Consider the following 17855-nt stretch of genomic DNA (forward strand, 5'->3'; position numbering starts at 1 on the left):
TACTGGAATATCAAAATAAAATACATACTCGCACATTAACTACATGTATTGTACCCAACTTTTGTTGAAGCATACATTGCTTATTGCATACAAGTCTGGGGACATGCATCTAAAACAATAACAAAACTACATTCACATTACAAAAGAGGGTACTAAAGATAATTATTACAATGGATTATCAAGACCCAACAAATGGTACATAAAATCACACATTTAAAAAAATAATAATAATAGATTTTATTTGTAAAAAGCACTTTACATTACGCAAAAAACCCCAAAGTGCTCAATGTAATAAAAAAATAAATAAAAAGGTAATAAAAATAAAATAAAAATAAAATGTAGAACAGCCTAATAGCTAGAACTAATATGCATATATCTAAAAAAAAAAAGGTGTTTTTTTTTTTTTTTTTAAAAAGAAGGGTTTTTAAGTCTTTTTTAAAAGCATTCACAGTCTGTGGTGCCCTCAGGTGGTCAGGGAGAGCGTTCCACAGACTGGGAGCGGCGGAGCAGAAAAGCCTAGCTTTGTCCTCGGAGGTTAATGATCGTGTATAAAACAACTGCTCAAATGACGTGTGAAGTAAAAATATAAATATGCTTCCAGAAGCGGTCCAGAAGATGTTTCACACATGAACTAAGAGGGATTTAGGTGAACTCAAAAGCAAAGATATGAACGCATGTTAAACAAATTTGTTAATCGCATAGAGGAGTTCATCTATGGAAATGTGTACAATAACAAAATTAAAATATGTAACATTTCCTATATATTAAAAATCGATATAAAACACTATGAGTAAATCCATCCATCTTGTACCGCTTTTCCTTTGGGGGGTCGCTGGGTGTGATGGTGCCTATATCAGCTGCATTCAGGCGGAAGGCGGTGTACACCCTGGACAAGTTGCCACCTCATCACACACCATAAAAATCCTTATTGTCTTAAAGGGGACCTAAAATGTAAAACCAACTTTTCTTAGCTATTGGTGCCTGTTTTTGTGTATTTGGGACCAGCTTGAATCCCGCAAACTTTGAAATCAAACCATGGAGGCATGGCAAGAGATATTTATACATTTTCTTTCATTCTTTCTTCATACTTGTTTTTTCCAATTCTGTACGGACATAAAATGCTTATTGAATCAAATTTTTCTGTTAATTTTTCAAAGCCTACTAAAATCCACTACTAGCGACCACGCAGTCTGATAGTTTATATATCAATGATGAAATATTAACATTGCAACACATGCCAATACGGCCTTTTTAGTTTACTAAATTGCAATTTCAAATTTTGCGCGAAGTATCCTGTTGAAAACGTCGCGGTATGATGACGCGTATGATGACGTCACGGGTTGTAGCGGACATGTTGTTCCAGCCCCGATCCCAGCTATAAGTAGTCTGCTTTAATCGCATAACTACACAGTATTCTGGACATCTGTGTTGCTGAATCTTTTGCAATTTGTTCAATTAATAATGGAGACGTCAAAGAAGAAAGATGTAGGTGGGAAGCGATGTATTGAAAAAAATTTGGAAATCGTTGCTTTCTCGGTTCGAATCGCTCTAGCTGCTGGTGGCCATGATTATAAACAATGTTCAGATGTGAGGAGCTCCACAACCCGTGACGTCACTACTTCCGGTACAGGCAAGGCTTTTTTATTAGCGACCAAAAGTTGCGAACTTTATTGTCGATTTTCTCTACTAAATCCTTTCAGCAAAAATATGGCAATAACGCGAAATGATCAAGTATGACACATAGAATGGACCTGCTATGTTTAAATAAGAAAATTTCATTTCAGTAGGAAATGAGATTATATAGAAATATATAGAATATCTATATAGATATAAAATGCTTACTGGATCAATTTTTTCTGTTCATTTTTAAATAAAAGTATCCAGTGTATATTAATACAAGTACTTGACTAAAAAAAGCACCAATCTAAAAATGTACGAATCATATTAACAAGATTGTGTTACACACAACGATGATGTCACACAGTTCATATATGCTGATGTTGTTAAATCAAAGCTACAGATTTTACTGATTTTTTCAAATCCTTCAGCTTCATTTGCTGCTGCTTTTCTCAGCATCACACTTGTGTTTCTTACACTGGTACTTATAAGAGAACCTTTCCCCACACACACTACAACTCAACACTTTCTGTCCTGTGTGTATTCTCATGTGTAGTACAAGTGTTCTTTCTTGACAAAAGCTTTTCTTGCAGTTTATACAGTGATACGGTTTTTCACTAGAGTGCGTTATCATGTGTATTTTAAAATCGCGGATCCGTGTAAACCCTTTACCACAGACTGAACAAGAAAAGGTCTTTTCGCCTGTGTGTATTCTCATGTGTATTTTCATATCGCTCCATCGGGAAAAGCCTTGACTGCAGATCGAACAGGAAAAAGGTTTTTCTCCGGTGTGCATTCGCATGTGTGTTTTTAAATCGCAAGTACGCGGAAAACCTTTACCGCATATTGAACAAGAACAAGGTTTTTCTCCAGTGTGTAGTAACATGTGTACCTTTAGATAGTTAGTCCGTGTAAAACCTTTACCGCATACGGAACAAGTAATAGGTTTTTCTCCCGTGTGCATTCTCACGTGTATTTTCAAATCGTTATTTTGTGTAAAACATTTACCGCAAACCGAGCAGGGAAAGGGTTTTTCTCCACTGTGTCTTCTCATGTGTACGATCAAATATTGCCTGCGAGTAAAATCTTGACCGCAGATTGAACAGGAAAAGGGTTTTTCTCCGGTGTGTGTTCTCATGTGTTCCTTCAGCATGCAATTGTGCGCAAAAACCTTGCCGCATTTTGAGCACGGAAAAGGTTTTTCTGCCGTGTGTGTCCGCGTGTGTGTTTTCAAATTGTGTTTCTGAGTGAAATTTTTTCCACAGGTGGAACAGGAAAAAGGTTTTTCTCCAGTGTGTCTCCTCATGTGTCTTTTTAGATGACTACAGTAATTGTAGGTTTTCTCGCAGTGGGAACATTTCAGGCGGGTGTTGTCGGCGTGAAGTGTCCTATCGGCTTTGGAGTCTTCAGAATCAGAAGAGAGTGGCGTTGTGTCGTCATTATCAGAGAGTGGAGCTAAGATCTTCTCTGCTTCTGATCCTCCACAGTGGTCTCCATCAGCTTCTGTTGTCATGTGTGGAGTTGAGCCGCTGCTCGGAGGCTCCGCCCCTCTCTTTTCCTCACTTTCACCTTTGACCTCATCATCTTCACCCTTCACAATCGCTGGCATCTCGGTGACATCAACCTCCTCCAGTCCCTCCTGACTGATGTTGTGTTCCTCCTCTTCCACTTTAACGTGAACAAAGCTATGACGCTTCATTGTCTTTAATGCAAGGGGCTGTGGCTCCTCATCTTCCACTTTAATGTTGGTGGAGTGTGGCTCCTCATCTTCCACTTTAATGTTGGTGGAGTGTGGCTCCCCATCTTCCTCTTTAATATGGGGCTGCTTGGGCCCCTCCTCTTCCCATTTAATTTGCGGGGGCTCCTCCTCTTCTTCTTTAATATGGAGGGGCAGGGGCTCATCCTGCTCCATACTTGAGGTCCACGCTCGCTGATGTCTGCAGGACATGAAATAAACCACAAACCATGAAATAATACTTTATAGATACTGTAATATGATTGTTCATGTTTTTCACTCATTAAGATTGGTGTCTTATAAAATTGTGTTATTTTCTCCCGAAATTCAGCCGGAGCTGAAGGCCACGCCCCCTCCAGCTCCATGCGGACCTGAGTAGGGAACAGCCTGTTTTCACGTCCGGTTTCCCACTATATAAACAGCTTGCCTGCCCAATCACGTTACAACATCTATGGATTTTAATACAAAACTGCACACACACAAGGAGACGGAGCAGAAGAACAAGGCAAAATGAAGAAATACGCTTGCAAGTTTCAAAACAAATGGAAACAAGAATTTCAGTTTATCCAGGAGAGTTCGAAGGGGAAGGGGTATGTTGCCTGTAAATTTTGTAGAACGAATATACTCAGCAGCCATGAACGGTCAGCGAAGCACAAAGCGTCCGCAGTGCAGCATCGTCCACAAACCAGTATTATGGGCCACCTGGCAAAATGGAGACCCGATGGTGTAACTTATGCTGAGACAAAGATGGCTATGCTGATAGCTGGAAGCAACATCCCGTTCTCATTTGCGGATGTCTACAACAATCCGTGAAGGATATGTTCCCGGATTCAGAGATCGCTCGCCAATATGCAAATGGCAGAACAAAGGTTACTCAAGTAGTGAAAGGTAAGTGTTGCTGTTTTTTTTTTTTTAGTAATCAGCAAGCACAGTACAGTTAGTAGAACAACTGTGTTTTTATTACTGTGGATTTGATAGGTGCTGTCTGAAATTCAACTATTTCCTTTATTTATATATATATATATAAACAAATAAATATCTATAGCTAGAATTCACTGAACATCAAGTATTTCATTAAAAAAAAATATATATATATGAAAAACTTGAGTTGGTAAATTGTAGCTGTAAATATACTCCTCCCCCTCTTAACCACGCCCCCCACCCCAACCACGCCTCTGCCCCACCCCCGACCAATCGGAGGTCTCAAGGTTGGCAAGTATGGTTTGCACTCATACAATGACAATGTAGCCACGGTTTGGTTACTATACAGGTTACACAACGTAAATGAAGTATTGTTTGGTGGTTTTTGAATGCATTTTTAAAGTGGTTTATTGGTAGAATTGATTGCTAATATTAGCTGCACTGCTAGCCACCTCTAGCAACCCGAAAGAGTTAGTGCTGCAAGGGGTTCTGGGTATTTGTTCTGTTGTGTTTATAAATGATAAATGGGTTGTACTTGTATAGCGCTTTTCTACCTTCAAGGTACTCAAAGCGCTTTGACACTACTTCCACATTTACCCATTCACACACACATTCACACACTGATGGAGGGAGCTGCCATGCAAGGCGCCAACCAGCACCCATCAGGAGCAAGGGTGAAGTGTCTTGCTCAGGACACAACGGACGTGACGAGGTTGGTACTAGGTGGGATTTGAACCAGGGACCCTCGGGTTGCGCACGGCCACTCTCCCACTGCCCCATGCCGTCCCTGTGTTTACGTTGTGTTTACGTTGTGTTACGGTGCGGATGTTCTCCCCAAAATGTGTTTGTCATTCTTGTTTGGTGTGTGTTCACAGTGTGGCGCATATTTGTAACAGTGTTAAAATTGTTAATGCGGCCACCCTCAGTGGGACCTGTATGGCTGTTGACCATGTGGGGGCGTGCTTAGAATTCACCACGTCAAGTATTTCATACATATACACACACACACATATATATATATATATATATATATATATTATATATATTCACCACATCAAGTATTTCATACATATACACATATATATATATATATATATATATATATGTGTGTATATGTATGAAATACTTGACGTGGTGAATCATATATACATATATATATATATATATATGTATATATATATAAATAAAACAAACACTTGCATTTCAGTGTTCATTTATTTACAAATATACGCACACATAACACTCATCTACTCATTGTCCAACCTTGTTCTATTCTCTGTCACTATTTTTCTAACCATATGCATGTACAGTAGATGGCAGTATTGTCCTGTTTAAGAGTGTCACAACAGTGCTGTTTACGTCAGACGAACTGCTTTACGGGTAGACGAAAACGTGACTGCTGTTGTTGTGTGTTACAGCGCTGGGAGGACATTAATGAAACTGCATAACAATAAAGAAACAAAGAACTTGCCCTCGATCATTCTACAGTTATAACAACATTGGGTGGATACGCTGTTTGTATTGTGGGAAAGCGGACATGAAAACAGGCTGTCCTCACTCAGGTCCGCATGGAGCTGGAGGGGGCGTGGCCTCCAGCGCCGCCTGAATTTTGGGAAAAATTTGTCCCGGGAGGTTTTCGGGAGAGGCGCTGAATTTCGAGAGGGTTGGCAAGTATGAGTTCCAATACTTTACAAACCTTTACTTCTGGACATGTGATTGGAGAGTCTTCATGGAAAGTTGTGTCCCAACTGAGCAGGTCTTTGGTGATTGTGTCTGACAGTCTGTATAAATGATGATTGTTGTATCTCTCTGTGGAAACACATTTCACTTAGTCAGCATTACTACCATTCACACACCAGCATTACTGTAGAAGTTAACTAACTACATCAATGGCTAAGAGAATGCAACAGACTTTTTATATCTAATCACTGAGCAAAAATGCGCATATGCTGAGCTATGAACCATAGGGCATCACATGATTCCATTTTATCGCATGCATCATGACGTGTTTGCACTAGGGTGACCAGGTGTCCGGATTTTTAGTGCCCTGTCCGGCGTCCGGCACAGCATCAAGCCGGACACGTATTTGTCCTCCTTTTTGAGGCACTAGGCTTGAAGAGCGGACTTTTTTCATCTCTGCTGGGCTGCAGCGCAATAGCCAATCATAGACCGTAAAAAATGCCCCCAACGCAGTGACATATCGCAGTGGTTCTCAACCTTTTTTCAGTGATGTACCCCCTGTGAATTTTTTTTTAATTTAAGTACCCCCTAATCAGAGCAAAACATTTTTGGTGCAAAAAAAGAGATAAAGAAGTAAAATACAGCACCGTGTCATCAGTTTCTGATTTATTAAATTGTATAACAGTGCAAAATATTGCTCATTTGTAGTGGTCTTTCTTGAACTATTTGGAAAAAAATATATAAAAATAACTAAGAACTTGTTGAAAAACAAACAAGTGATTCAATTATAAATAAAGATTTCTACACATAGAAGTAATCATCGACTACCATGAATTGATTAACGTGGACCCCGACTTAAACAAGTTGAACAACTTTTAGTGTAGGGGTCGGGAACCTTTTTGGCTGAGAGAGCCAAGAATCCAAATATTTTAAAATATATTTCTGCAAGAGCCATATAATATTTTTTTCAACACTGAACACAACTAAACACGTGCATTTTTAAGTGAGACCAATTTCTACAGTATAATAAATCTCTTATTCTTTGTAATAACATTGTTATTCTGGAGCTAACTGTGGAGGGGGCGTGGTATGAGGGCCCGCAGCGAAGCGGGGTGTGCCATGGCCGGCCTCGAAATCAGCGACAGGTGCGTAGATGGCCCACCTGGGCCTTGTTATCTAATCACCTGTCGCTCTGTTATAAGCAGCAGCCAGGAGGAGGGACAGGGTTGGGGCTGGAGCCGGACTGCGAGCCAGAACGAAAGAGAAAAATACAATTGCTGGAAAGCAACGGAGAGACTTATTGAAAAATAAAAAATATTGCAACCCTGAAACAGGCTCTCATGTCGGTGCTTGGTGGTCTGAAGAACCCCCAGGAGAGCAAGCCCTAAACTAACCAATAATAAATAAATCACTTATTACACTTAATGCAACTTCTTGAACAAGTGCGGTAGAAAAAAAGGATGGATGGATTCAAATACATGAGCATGTTTTATATTTTGAACGTTATTTTTAACACTTTGATTACAAGTGAAATTATTCATTACTTATCGTGTTAGGCAACGTCAGCTCAGATTTATCCGAGAGCCAGATGCAGTCATCAAAAGAGCCACATCTGGCTCGCGAGCAATAGGTTCCCTACCCCCGCTTTAGTGGTCAATTGTACGGAATATGCACTGAACTGTGCAATCTACTAATAAAAGTATCAATCAATCAAACTCTAGCCTTTAAATAGACTCACTTTTTAGACCAGTTGATCTGCCGTTTCTTTTCTTTTTCTTCTATGTCCCACTCTCCCTTGTGGAAGGGGTCCGGTCCGATCCGGTGGCCATGTACTGCTTGCCTGTGTATCGGCTGGGGACATCTCTGCGCTGCTGATCCGCCTCCGCTTGGGATGGTTTCCTGCTGGCTCCGCTGTGAACGGGACTCTCGCTGCTGTGTTGGATCCGCTTTGGACTGGACTCTCGCGACTGTGTTGGATCCATTATAGATTGAACTTTCACGGTATCATGTTAGACCCGCTCGACATCCATTGCTTTCCTCCTCTCCAAGGTTCCCATAGTCATTATTGTCACCGATGTCCCTCTGGGTGTGAGTTTTCCTTGCCCTTATGTGGGCCTACCGAGGATGTCGTAGTCGTTTGTGCAGCCCTTTGAGACACTAGTGATTTAGGGCTATATAAGTAAACATTGATTGATTGATTGATTGAAAATTAAAGTGCTCTCTTTGGGGATTGTAATAGAGATCCATCTGGATTCATCAACTTAATTCTAAACATTTCTTCACAAATCTTTAACATCAATATTTATGGAAAATGTTCACAAAAAATGTAGCTGTCAACACTGAATATTGCATTGTTGCATTACTTTTCAGTTTATGAACTTACATTCATATAATTATTCAATAAATATATTCATAAAGGATTTTTGAATTGTTGCTATTTTTAGAATATTTAAAAAAAAATCTCACGTACCCCTTGGCATACCTTCAAGTACCCCCCAGGGGTACGCGTACCCCAATTTGAGAACCACTGAAGTATCAAATGATTGGCTAAGAGCGGTGTCGGATACAAATCTGCTTATCATTGGTTAAAAAAGTAAACAGAAAGTTAGCATCATGCCAAAACGCAAGACCTCGTTTAATTCTGAATGGATAAAAGAGCACGAGTTTATAACGAAAAGCAGTCTAGATTCATTCCATGGCTTCTGCACACTTTGTTGATGTGATGTCGACGGAAGTAGTCAGGGGAAAGCTGCAATTGAACGGCATGCGGGTACGGGATGCACCCAAATGAAAAGCCGAATAAAATTTAAACGAATACCGAATACCGAATAATGAATGCAGTTTTTCACAATTTTTTTTATATCGCATAAATAGCCTAGAAAAATATTTTGACATGTTTTTCAAATAAAGTAATTTTTTATTGAATATTGACATCTTTTAAATATTCCAGTAGCCTTTGCTTTTCAAAAAAAAGCACAAAGTTTTTCATTTATATTAGGCCTTCAAAACATGCATTCCAAAAAAAAATAATAAAGTGCATTAAAGTGGATAAACCCACAACAAATGAATTATTGTCCTTTTGGCAAAAGTCTGCTTAGCCACAGTAGATATGCTAATAATGTAAACAGAAGGCTCAAGTAAATCTCAATTAAGTGTGTGCTTGTAACCTCATACACTTATACAGGTAGCCTACACAACAGGCTAATAATGTAAACAGAAGGCTCAAGTAAATCTCAATAAGTGTGTGCTTGTAACCTCATACACTTATACAGGTACACAACATATCCCAACGTCACTGCTCGTTGGTTGATTGCGTCACTGCGTCAAAAAATTGCGTCACACGCCACTATTCGGCCTTGTTCTTAACTCATTCCACCGAAGGCCGAATGTGGCTTTTTTTGCCATATTCGGTTACCAATTAATCGGTGCATCCCTAGTAAACATAAAAGCAATAAACGTGCGGCAGGTACCTCTTCAATGAGGACATATTTTTCGTGAAGTTTGGTCGCCCCTGGATGACAAGATAACCGCTGCGGAGCTGTGCAAGGTGTACCATGCTGTAAAGCAGGGGTGTCAAACTCAAATACAGAGTGGGCCAAAATTTTAAACTGAAAAAAGCCGCGGGCCAAGGTTGAACAAACTAACCTTTTAATAGGGTCCCAAACAAGTTTTGCATTAAATATTGAACAAGCAAAGCTTGTATAACTTTAGTGACATGCAAAATCCAGTTTCGAATAATAATAAAAAAAATATCAATGGTATATCAAATAAGATTTAAATAAAAATGTCATGCCTTTTTTTCTATTTGCAATCTTCTGAGGTAAATATAAAAAAAAATTCCACAAGCTTAATAATAAATTTGAAAAGAAAATAACAACAATGAATGAACCAAACATTCACGCCTTGAAGTAGCAAGAGAAAATGCATGAATAAAACATTAATTATTGGTCAGTTTGCTGGAAGTTTCCCGGAATAGTTAGTGCTGCAAGGGGTTCTGGGTATTTGTTCTGTTGTGTTACGGTGCTGATGTTCACCCGAAATGTGTTTGTCATTCTTGTTTGGTGTGGGTTCACAGTGTGGCGCATATTTGTAACAGTGCTAAAGTTGTTTATAAGGCCACCCTCAGTGTGACCTGTATGGCTGTTGACCAAGTATGCCTTGCATTCACTTGTGCGTGTGTGTAAAAGCCACAAATTTTATGTGACACGCTGTTAGTATGGAGGAAAAGCGGATGTGACGACAGGTTGTAGAGAACGCTAAAGGCAGTGCCTTAAATGCACGCCCCCAATATAGTTGTCCAGGTGGAAATCGGTAGAAATTCGGGAAAATGGTTGCCCCGGGAGATTTTTGGGAGGGGCGCTGAACTTCGGGAGTCTACCGGGAAAATTAGGAGGGTTGGCAAGTATGAGTATTAGCGGTGAATGCGATGTTACAGCGGCACCGACGCTGTATAATACCGGCGGGCCAGCTCTAATGCTAAATTGATATTGCCTCAAGGGCCAAATTAAATTACACGGCGGGCCAGATTTGGCCCGCGGGCCAGAGTTTGACACCCATGCTGTAAAGCATCACCAGTCCTACAGAAGTTTAGACTGCGGCATGAAAGTGGACTTGCCCACAGCGAAAGGGATGCCCTGTGGCCGAACAAAAGCCACGGCATCGTGCGAGATCGTCAATTTCACCCAACCCTGCACAGAGAATGTACAAGAAGTTCACCCTAAACAAAAAACTGTTTGATGCAGCCAGGAAAGAACAGAAGTATTTCAGATGGACAATCAACTATTTTGGTGAATGCACTTATCTTATGATTTCACTGATGGGCTACATGAAATGTTTATATTTATTGGGTTGAAAAGGATACAGATTTTGGAAGATTGATAACTGTTGTTGCTATGTTGTTATTTGTACCAGTCTCTGCAGGATATAAAAGGCCCAGGCGCAGTGGGGGGCTTGGAAGCCATGATGACAGAGGGGCTGTTGATCCTGAGCTGCTACAGAGGGTGAATGTGGAGTTTGCTTAAAGGGGAACATTATCAGCAGACCTATGTAAGCGTCAATATATACCTTGATGGTGCAGAAAAAAGACCATATATTTTTTTAACGGATTTCCGAACTCTAAATGGGTGAATTTTGGCGAATTAAACGCCTTTCTGTTTATCGCACTGGGGCGCCAGACCGCCATTGAATGTGCCGGAGTGTCTCCACATTTTACCGGCGATGACAGACATGGCACAGAGATGTATGGATAACCTGCAGATGCATTTGCAACCATAAAGTCAACGAAATCACAAATGTGAGTTTTGTTGATGTTGTTGACTTATGTGCTAATCAGACATATTTGGTCGCGGCGTGACTGCCATCTAATCGATGCTAACATGCTACGCTAATCGACGCTAACATGCTATTTACCGGCGGTGCTAAAGCAGACATGGCACAGAGATGTATGGATAACCTGCAGATGCATTTGCAACTATATTACGTTTCCTTCCACCCACATTTAATGCGAAAAAAACACTCACCAATCGACGGATTTAAGTTGCTCCAGTGTCGCAAGATGCGAAAGTCCTGATCGTTTGGTCCACACATTTTTCCGGCGATGCTAACGCAGCTATTCGGCCATGCTATGGCTATGAATAGCGTCAATAGCTATTCGCTCAATAGCTTCAGTTTCTTCTTCAATACTTTCATACCCCAACCATCCGTTTCAATACATGCGTAATCTGTTGAATCGCTTAAACCGCTGAAATCCGAGTCTGAATCCGAGCTAATGTCGCTATATCTTGCTGTGCCATTCGCCCTTGTTTGTTTACTTTGGCAGCACTGTGTGACGTCACAGGGAAATGAATAGTCGCATTGCAAATAGCGAAAATCAAGCACTTTAAAGCTTTGTTTTAGGGATATTCCGGGACCGGTAAAAATTTGAAAAAAAACTTCAAAAAATGCAACAAGCCACTGGGAACTGATTTTTATGGTTTTTAACCCTTTTGAAATTGTGATAATGTTCCCCTTGAAGCACTTTAGAAATGCTATGCTTTTTGAGCAGTTGAATGTTTTCTCGTTTGTTTGTTTGTTACAATCTCCTTTGTTGTTTATATACAAGTTTATTCAGGCTTTTTTGAAAAGCATTTTTTTAAATTATATATGTTACCTGGTAATTGTTGTTTACATTTAAGTCCACACATATTATGCTTTGTGGCACTCTGCACTTGAAAAGATTCATCTCAGTGGTCACTTTTTGAACACCACAATGTATTGAATAAATATAAATACTGTTAACAAACACTTGACTTTAATATTTGTTCCTATTCAGCCACACAAACATCATCTTTAAACCACTCAACATTGTACTATAAATAAGAGTATACCAGAGTACTATGTACACCTATCCATCCATCCATTTACTACCGCTTATTCCCTTTTTTGGCGGCTATCTTAGCTACAATCGGGCGGAAGGCGGGGTACACCCTGGACAAGTCGCCACCTCATATTAATTTATTGATTTGCCGCATAATGTCCTCCTTTTTGGTGTCATCGAAATGTTCACCCTAGTTTGCACAATAATATATTTAGCAAACAGTCGCGGCCATTTTACAACACGTCAAACAAGGGACTTGTCAAACAAAGATATTTCACATCTACAACCCGACACAAGCTCGTCAAATTTGTCATAAAACGTTCCAATTCGTGAAAATATACCTTTGTACCAACCTGGTAAACATTAAAGACAGGAATGAGACACCATAGCTCTTCTTTCTTCTTCCGACATCAGTCCGGCCAGGAAGAGGAAGTGTCCTCCACCATAGGTGTCCGGCTAGAAAGCGGAAGTGTCCTCCACATTGACAACTAATAATTATACGCAGCATGGAGCGCTTCTGCCTACTGGCGCTGACGAGACGTGGGGCCGCCATCTTGGAGTGGTGATCCGCTCAATTCGGTGCAATACATTTGACAGGAGCAATGAACTGTCAGCGCATTTAATTCATCTTACCTCACTGAATACCACTGCTTTTCACTCATTTTTTTGTCATACGTGTAGCTATGATAAAGGACACATATTTTGGTGTGTTTTATTATTCATACTTTTGTTACGTCTCGCCTCGATTACTGTAACGTATTATTTTCAGGTCTCCCCATGTCTAGCATTAAAAGATTACAGTTGGTACAAAATGCGGCTGCTAGACTTTTGACAAGAACAAGAAAGTTTGATCACATTACACCTGTACTGGCTCACCTGCACTGGCTTCCTGTGCACTTAAAATGTGACTTTAAGGTTTTACTACTTACGTATAAAATACTACACGGTCTAGCTCCATCCTATCTTGCCGATTGTATTGTACCATATGTCCCGGCAAGAAATCTGCGTTCAAAGGACTCCGGCTTATTAGTGATTCCCAAAGCCCAAAAAAAGTCTGCGGACTATAGAGCATTTTCATTTCGGGCTCCAGTACTCTGGAATGCCCTCCCGGTAAAAGTTTGAGATGCCACCTCAGTAGAAGCATTTAAGTCTCACCTTAAAACTCATTTGTTTACTCTAGCCTTTAAATAGACTCCCTTTTTAGACCAGTTGATCTGCCGTTTCTTTTCTTTTTCTCCTATGTCCCACTCTCCCTTGTGGAGGTGTCCGGTCCGATTCAGTGGCCATGTACTGCTCGCCTGTGTATTGGCTGGGTACATCTCAGCGCTGCTGATCCGCCTCCGCTTAGGATGTTTTCCTGCTGGCTCCGCTGTGAACGGGACTCTCGCTGCTGTGTTGGATCCGCTTTGGACTGGACTCTCGCGACTGTGTTGGATCCATTATGGATTGAACTTTCACAGTATCATGTTAGACCCGCTCGACATCCATTGCTTTCCTCCTCTCCAAGGTTCTCATAGTCATCATTGTCACCGACGTCCCACTGGGTGTGAGTTTTCCTTGCCCTTATGTGGCCCTACCGAGGATGTCGTAGTGGTTTGTGCAGCCCTTTGAGACACTAGTGATTTAGGGCTATATAAGTAAACATTGATTGATTGATTGATACTTTGCTTAACAGTAATAGAATATTCTTATATACTATAAGTCAGTGGTTCTAAACATTTTTTCAGTGTCTGTGAACATTTTTTTAATTCAAGTACCCCCTAATCAGAGCAAAGCATTTTTGGTTAAAAAAAAGACATAAAGAAGTAAAATACAGCACTATGTCATCAGTTTCTGATTTATTAAATTGTATAACAGTGCAAAATATCGCTCATTTGTAGTGGTCTTTCTTAAACTATTTGGAAAAAAAGATCTAAAAATAACTAAAAACTTGTTGAAAAATAAACAAGTTATTCAATTATAAATAAAGATTTCTACACATAGAAGTAATCATCAACTTAAAGTGCCCTCTTTGGAGATCCATCTGGATTCATCAACTTAATTCTAAACATTTCTTCACAAAAACATAAATATTTATGGAACACTTCCATAAAAAATCCAGCTGTCAACACTGAATATTGCATTGTTGCATTTCTTTTCACAGTTTATGAACTTTTTGTTGAAGTTTGTTGAAGTTTTATCCAATAAGTATATTTATAAAGGATTTTTGAATTGTTGCTGTTTTTAGAATATTTAAAAAAAAATCTTACATACCCCTTGGCATGTCTTCAAGTACCACCAGGGGTACCCGTACCCCCATTTGAGAACCACTGCTTTAAGTGACCGGACGTCCTAGACAAAAAGTGGGAATATAATCCGAGTGAAGGGGGGGAAAAAACGGTCAGCTATTTTTAAATTTAAGAAACAATATAATTTGGTTATATATACACGAGTGTATCCTACATAAACAATGTATGAATACATTGTTAGACCAGAGGTCTAAAACCCACTTTACTTGAGGGCCACTGCATGCAGAGTCTGGGTGAGGCTGTGCCGCAAGAAAAGAGTTCCTAAAAAAAATTATTGCATACTCCTCAGCATGTGTGGTTGTATAAAGACGTTTCAAATTGTATTCTTTGTGCACCGCAACTTTCTCCGTGCTCAAGAAAGAAATATTGCATCTCCCACTTTTCTTGGAACTGTCTTTGCTCATCACTAACCTTTCTCTTCACTGCAGGCTTTGAAAAAGCCATGTTTGGGGTTGTGGAGTATATTTGTATTAAGCCAATGCACGGAGAATAATGTTTTTTTCCACAATGTGTGTTGTTCCGCTTTTCCTCCCTACAGCAACACGGCGGTGGGCGGATAAAAGCCGGGAAAGTACCTGGATAGCGAGCGCAAAAAAGTGACGGCTCCCGGAGTGTTATCCAGCGCCATTTAGAAATACATGTAGTGTTCATCGTGTGAGGCAATTCAAATTAAACAATAAAAAAGAACAAATAACGGTTTTAATTGGTCCAGGTTATCGGGGACTGTTATTACTGACGGACAGGTGTCGCAGTGTGCACGTAAGAAAACCTTCGTCTCCATGGCAACGTCTCTGTCGCTTTTACTCTCTTGCCGCTTTAGATAGCAAGAGTAACCCCCCTTTATAAAAAAGGAAGCAAATTAGAACCTGGTAACTACCGACCTGTTTCTATTCTCAGTTCCATTTCGAAAGTAATGGAGAAAATAGTTTATGAACAGGTTGATAGATACCTTGCTACTAATAAACTAATGTAGAAATTCCAATCCGGCTTCAGAACTAACCACTCCACTGACACATGCCTTCTCTATCTGACCGACCACATCAAACATGAGGTGGACGCGGGCAAATACTGCGGCATGGTCATGCTGGACATTCAGAAGGCCTTTGACACCGTTAACCACGCTATACTGTTGGATAAGCTCCGAGCAATCGGATTCGACGAAACCTCATCGAGCTGGATGCAATCTTACTTGGAGGGGAAGAAACAGGTGGTAGAGGTGAACGGCACCATGTCCCCCCCCCCCTCTCAGTAAGCTGTGGAGTCCCCCAAGGCAGTATAATAGGACCTTTACTGTTCCTAATATACGTGAATGACATGCCATCAGCATGCAACTGTGAATTGTTCCTGTTTGCGGCTGACTCGACCCTGCTGGTATCCGGCAAGGATAAGTCACAAGGTGGAACAAATCCTCAGTGCTGAACTCCTCAATATTTGCACCTGGCTCGCTGACAACAAGCTATCCATACACTTAGGTAAAACGGAATCCATCCTATTTGGGTCCCATATCAAACTTAAGAAGGTCAGTGACTTCACTAGAAAAGTGGGTGACATTGTTATCACCAGGAAGGATGAGATCACCTAGAGGATAATCTTTCCTGTGATAAAATGGCAACCAAGTTGATCAAAAAGGTCAACCAAAGAACGAGATTCCTCTACAGAATCTCCTCTCTGGTCAACAAAAGCACCTCAAGGATTCTAGCGGGAACTCTCATTCAACCCTTCTTCGATTACGCTTGCACCTCCTGGTACCCCAGCACCTCCAAAACCCTCAAATCTAGACTCCAAACATCCCAGAATAAGCTAGTCCGGTTACTTTTAGACCTCCACCCCAGATCACAGCTCACTCTTACCCACTTCTCCAAAGTGGGCTGGCTCAGGGTGGAGGACAAAGTAAAACAACTTGCACTGAGCCTAGTCTATAAAGTCCGCTACACCTCCCTGATACCAAAGTACATGTCAAACTACTTCCTTAACATAAATGATCGCCATAACCACAACACCAGGGGGAGCTCCACAAACCACGTTAAACCCAGATTCCGATCTATCAAAGGTCTTAACTCATTCTCTTTTTATGCCACATCAATGTGGAATGCACTCCCAACAGGTATAAAAGTAAGTGCATCTCTATCCTCCTTCAAAACCGCTCTAAAACAACACCTCCAGGCAACTTCAACACTTTACTAACACCCTCCTCCATTCACATCCCATCTCCCCGGATTATAAACAACTCAAATGTACTTCTAATGTATATACTTGTTCTTATGCTATGTGAACTCACTATGTTCTCTGCTGGCTGTACATATCCTACTAAATAAGACCTACATTGTTTCAATGTCCACATTTCTCTGTTGATGCAATTGTTGATGACTGAAGTACTGATATCAACTGATATCAACCAAAGCTCCTCATCCCACCCCCCGGATTATAAATAATGTAAATAATTCAATGTACATACTATGATGATTAACTTGTGTGATGACTGTATTATGTTGATAGTATATATTTGTACCATGAATTGATTAACGTGGACCCCGACTTAAACAAGTTGAAAAACTTATTCAGGTCTTACCATTTAGTGGTCAATTGTATGAAATATGTACTGTACTGTGCAATCTACTAATAAAAGTATCAATCAATCAATCAATCAATTCCACTAATGCAGGGGTAGGCAACCCAGAACGTTGAAAGAGCCACTTTGGACCCAAATAACACAACGCTGTCAAGCGCCACTCAAATAAAACTCGCTGGCCGCACTAACATTGAAGTTTCATATTAAGGTAGGGGCCGCAAAATAACGTCTCGCGGGCCGCAATTGGCCCGCGGGCCATGTGTCTGAGACCCCTGTTATAGACCATATCGCTGTTGCTGCAGCAGCAGAGAGTTTATTCTGTCTTGACACTTTGTATCGATATTTTTTATTACATTCTTCCCATGTAAAATAATGTTTACAGTGATTGTTTTTTTTACGTATTTTTTATGTATGTCACTTTGGATACAAGTGTCTGCCAAATACTTAAAGATAACATTGTCATGTCTTGTGATCATGTTTTGTTTAGTTGTGTTCGGTTTTGTTTAACACTCCATTGCTTCCTGTTTTTCACTCCCTTGTTTCGTTGCCATAGTTACTTATTGTGTTCACCTGTCTCTGATTAGTGCTCACCTGCTTCCTGAGCTATAATCAGAGGCAGTATTTAACCTTGTCATTTCCATTCAGTCCTTCTGGCGTCATTGTGTTCGTTCCATGCTCTGTTCTTGCCAC

General features: G+C 40.4%; 1 protein-coding gene across 1 annotated transcript; it reads right to left on the reverse strand.

Moving 5' to 3' along the window:
• Nucleotides 1–222: 222 nt before the first annotated feature.
• LOC133535431 (zinc finger protein OZF-like) lies at nucleotides 223–12766 on the reverse strand. Its single transcript, XM_061875264.1, has 3 exons — nucleotides 12662–12766; nucleotides 5970–6082; nucleotides 223–3554 (listed from the first exon to the last, which is right to left on the reverse strand). Exon 3 carries the CDS (start codon nucleotides 3527–3529, stop codon nucleotides 2051–2053), a length of 1479 nt encoding a protein of 492 aa, XP_061731248.1. The 5' UTR covers nucleotides 3530–3554; nucleotides 5970–6082; nucleotides 12662–12766; the 3' UTR covers nucleotides 223–2050.
• Between the last annotated feature and the right edge of the window lie 5089 nt (nucleotides 12767–17855).

This window comes from Nerophis ophidion, linkage group LG16 (genome assembly GCF_033978795.1).
Source record: "Nerophis ophidion isolate RoL-2023_Sa linkage group LG16, RoL_Noph_v1.0, whole genome shotgun sequence".
Lineage (NCBI taxonomy): Eukaryota > Metazoa > Chordata > Actinopteri > Syngnathiformes > Syngnathidae > Nerophis > Nerophis ophidion.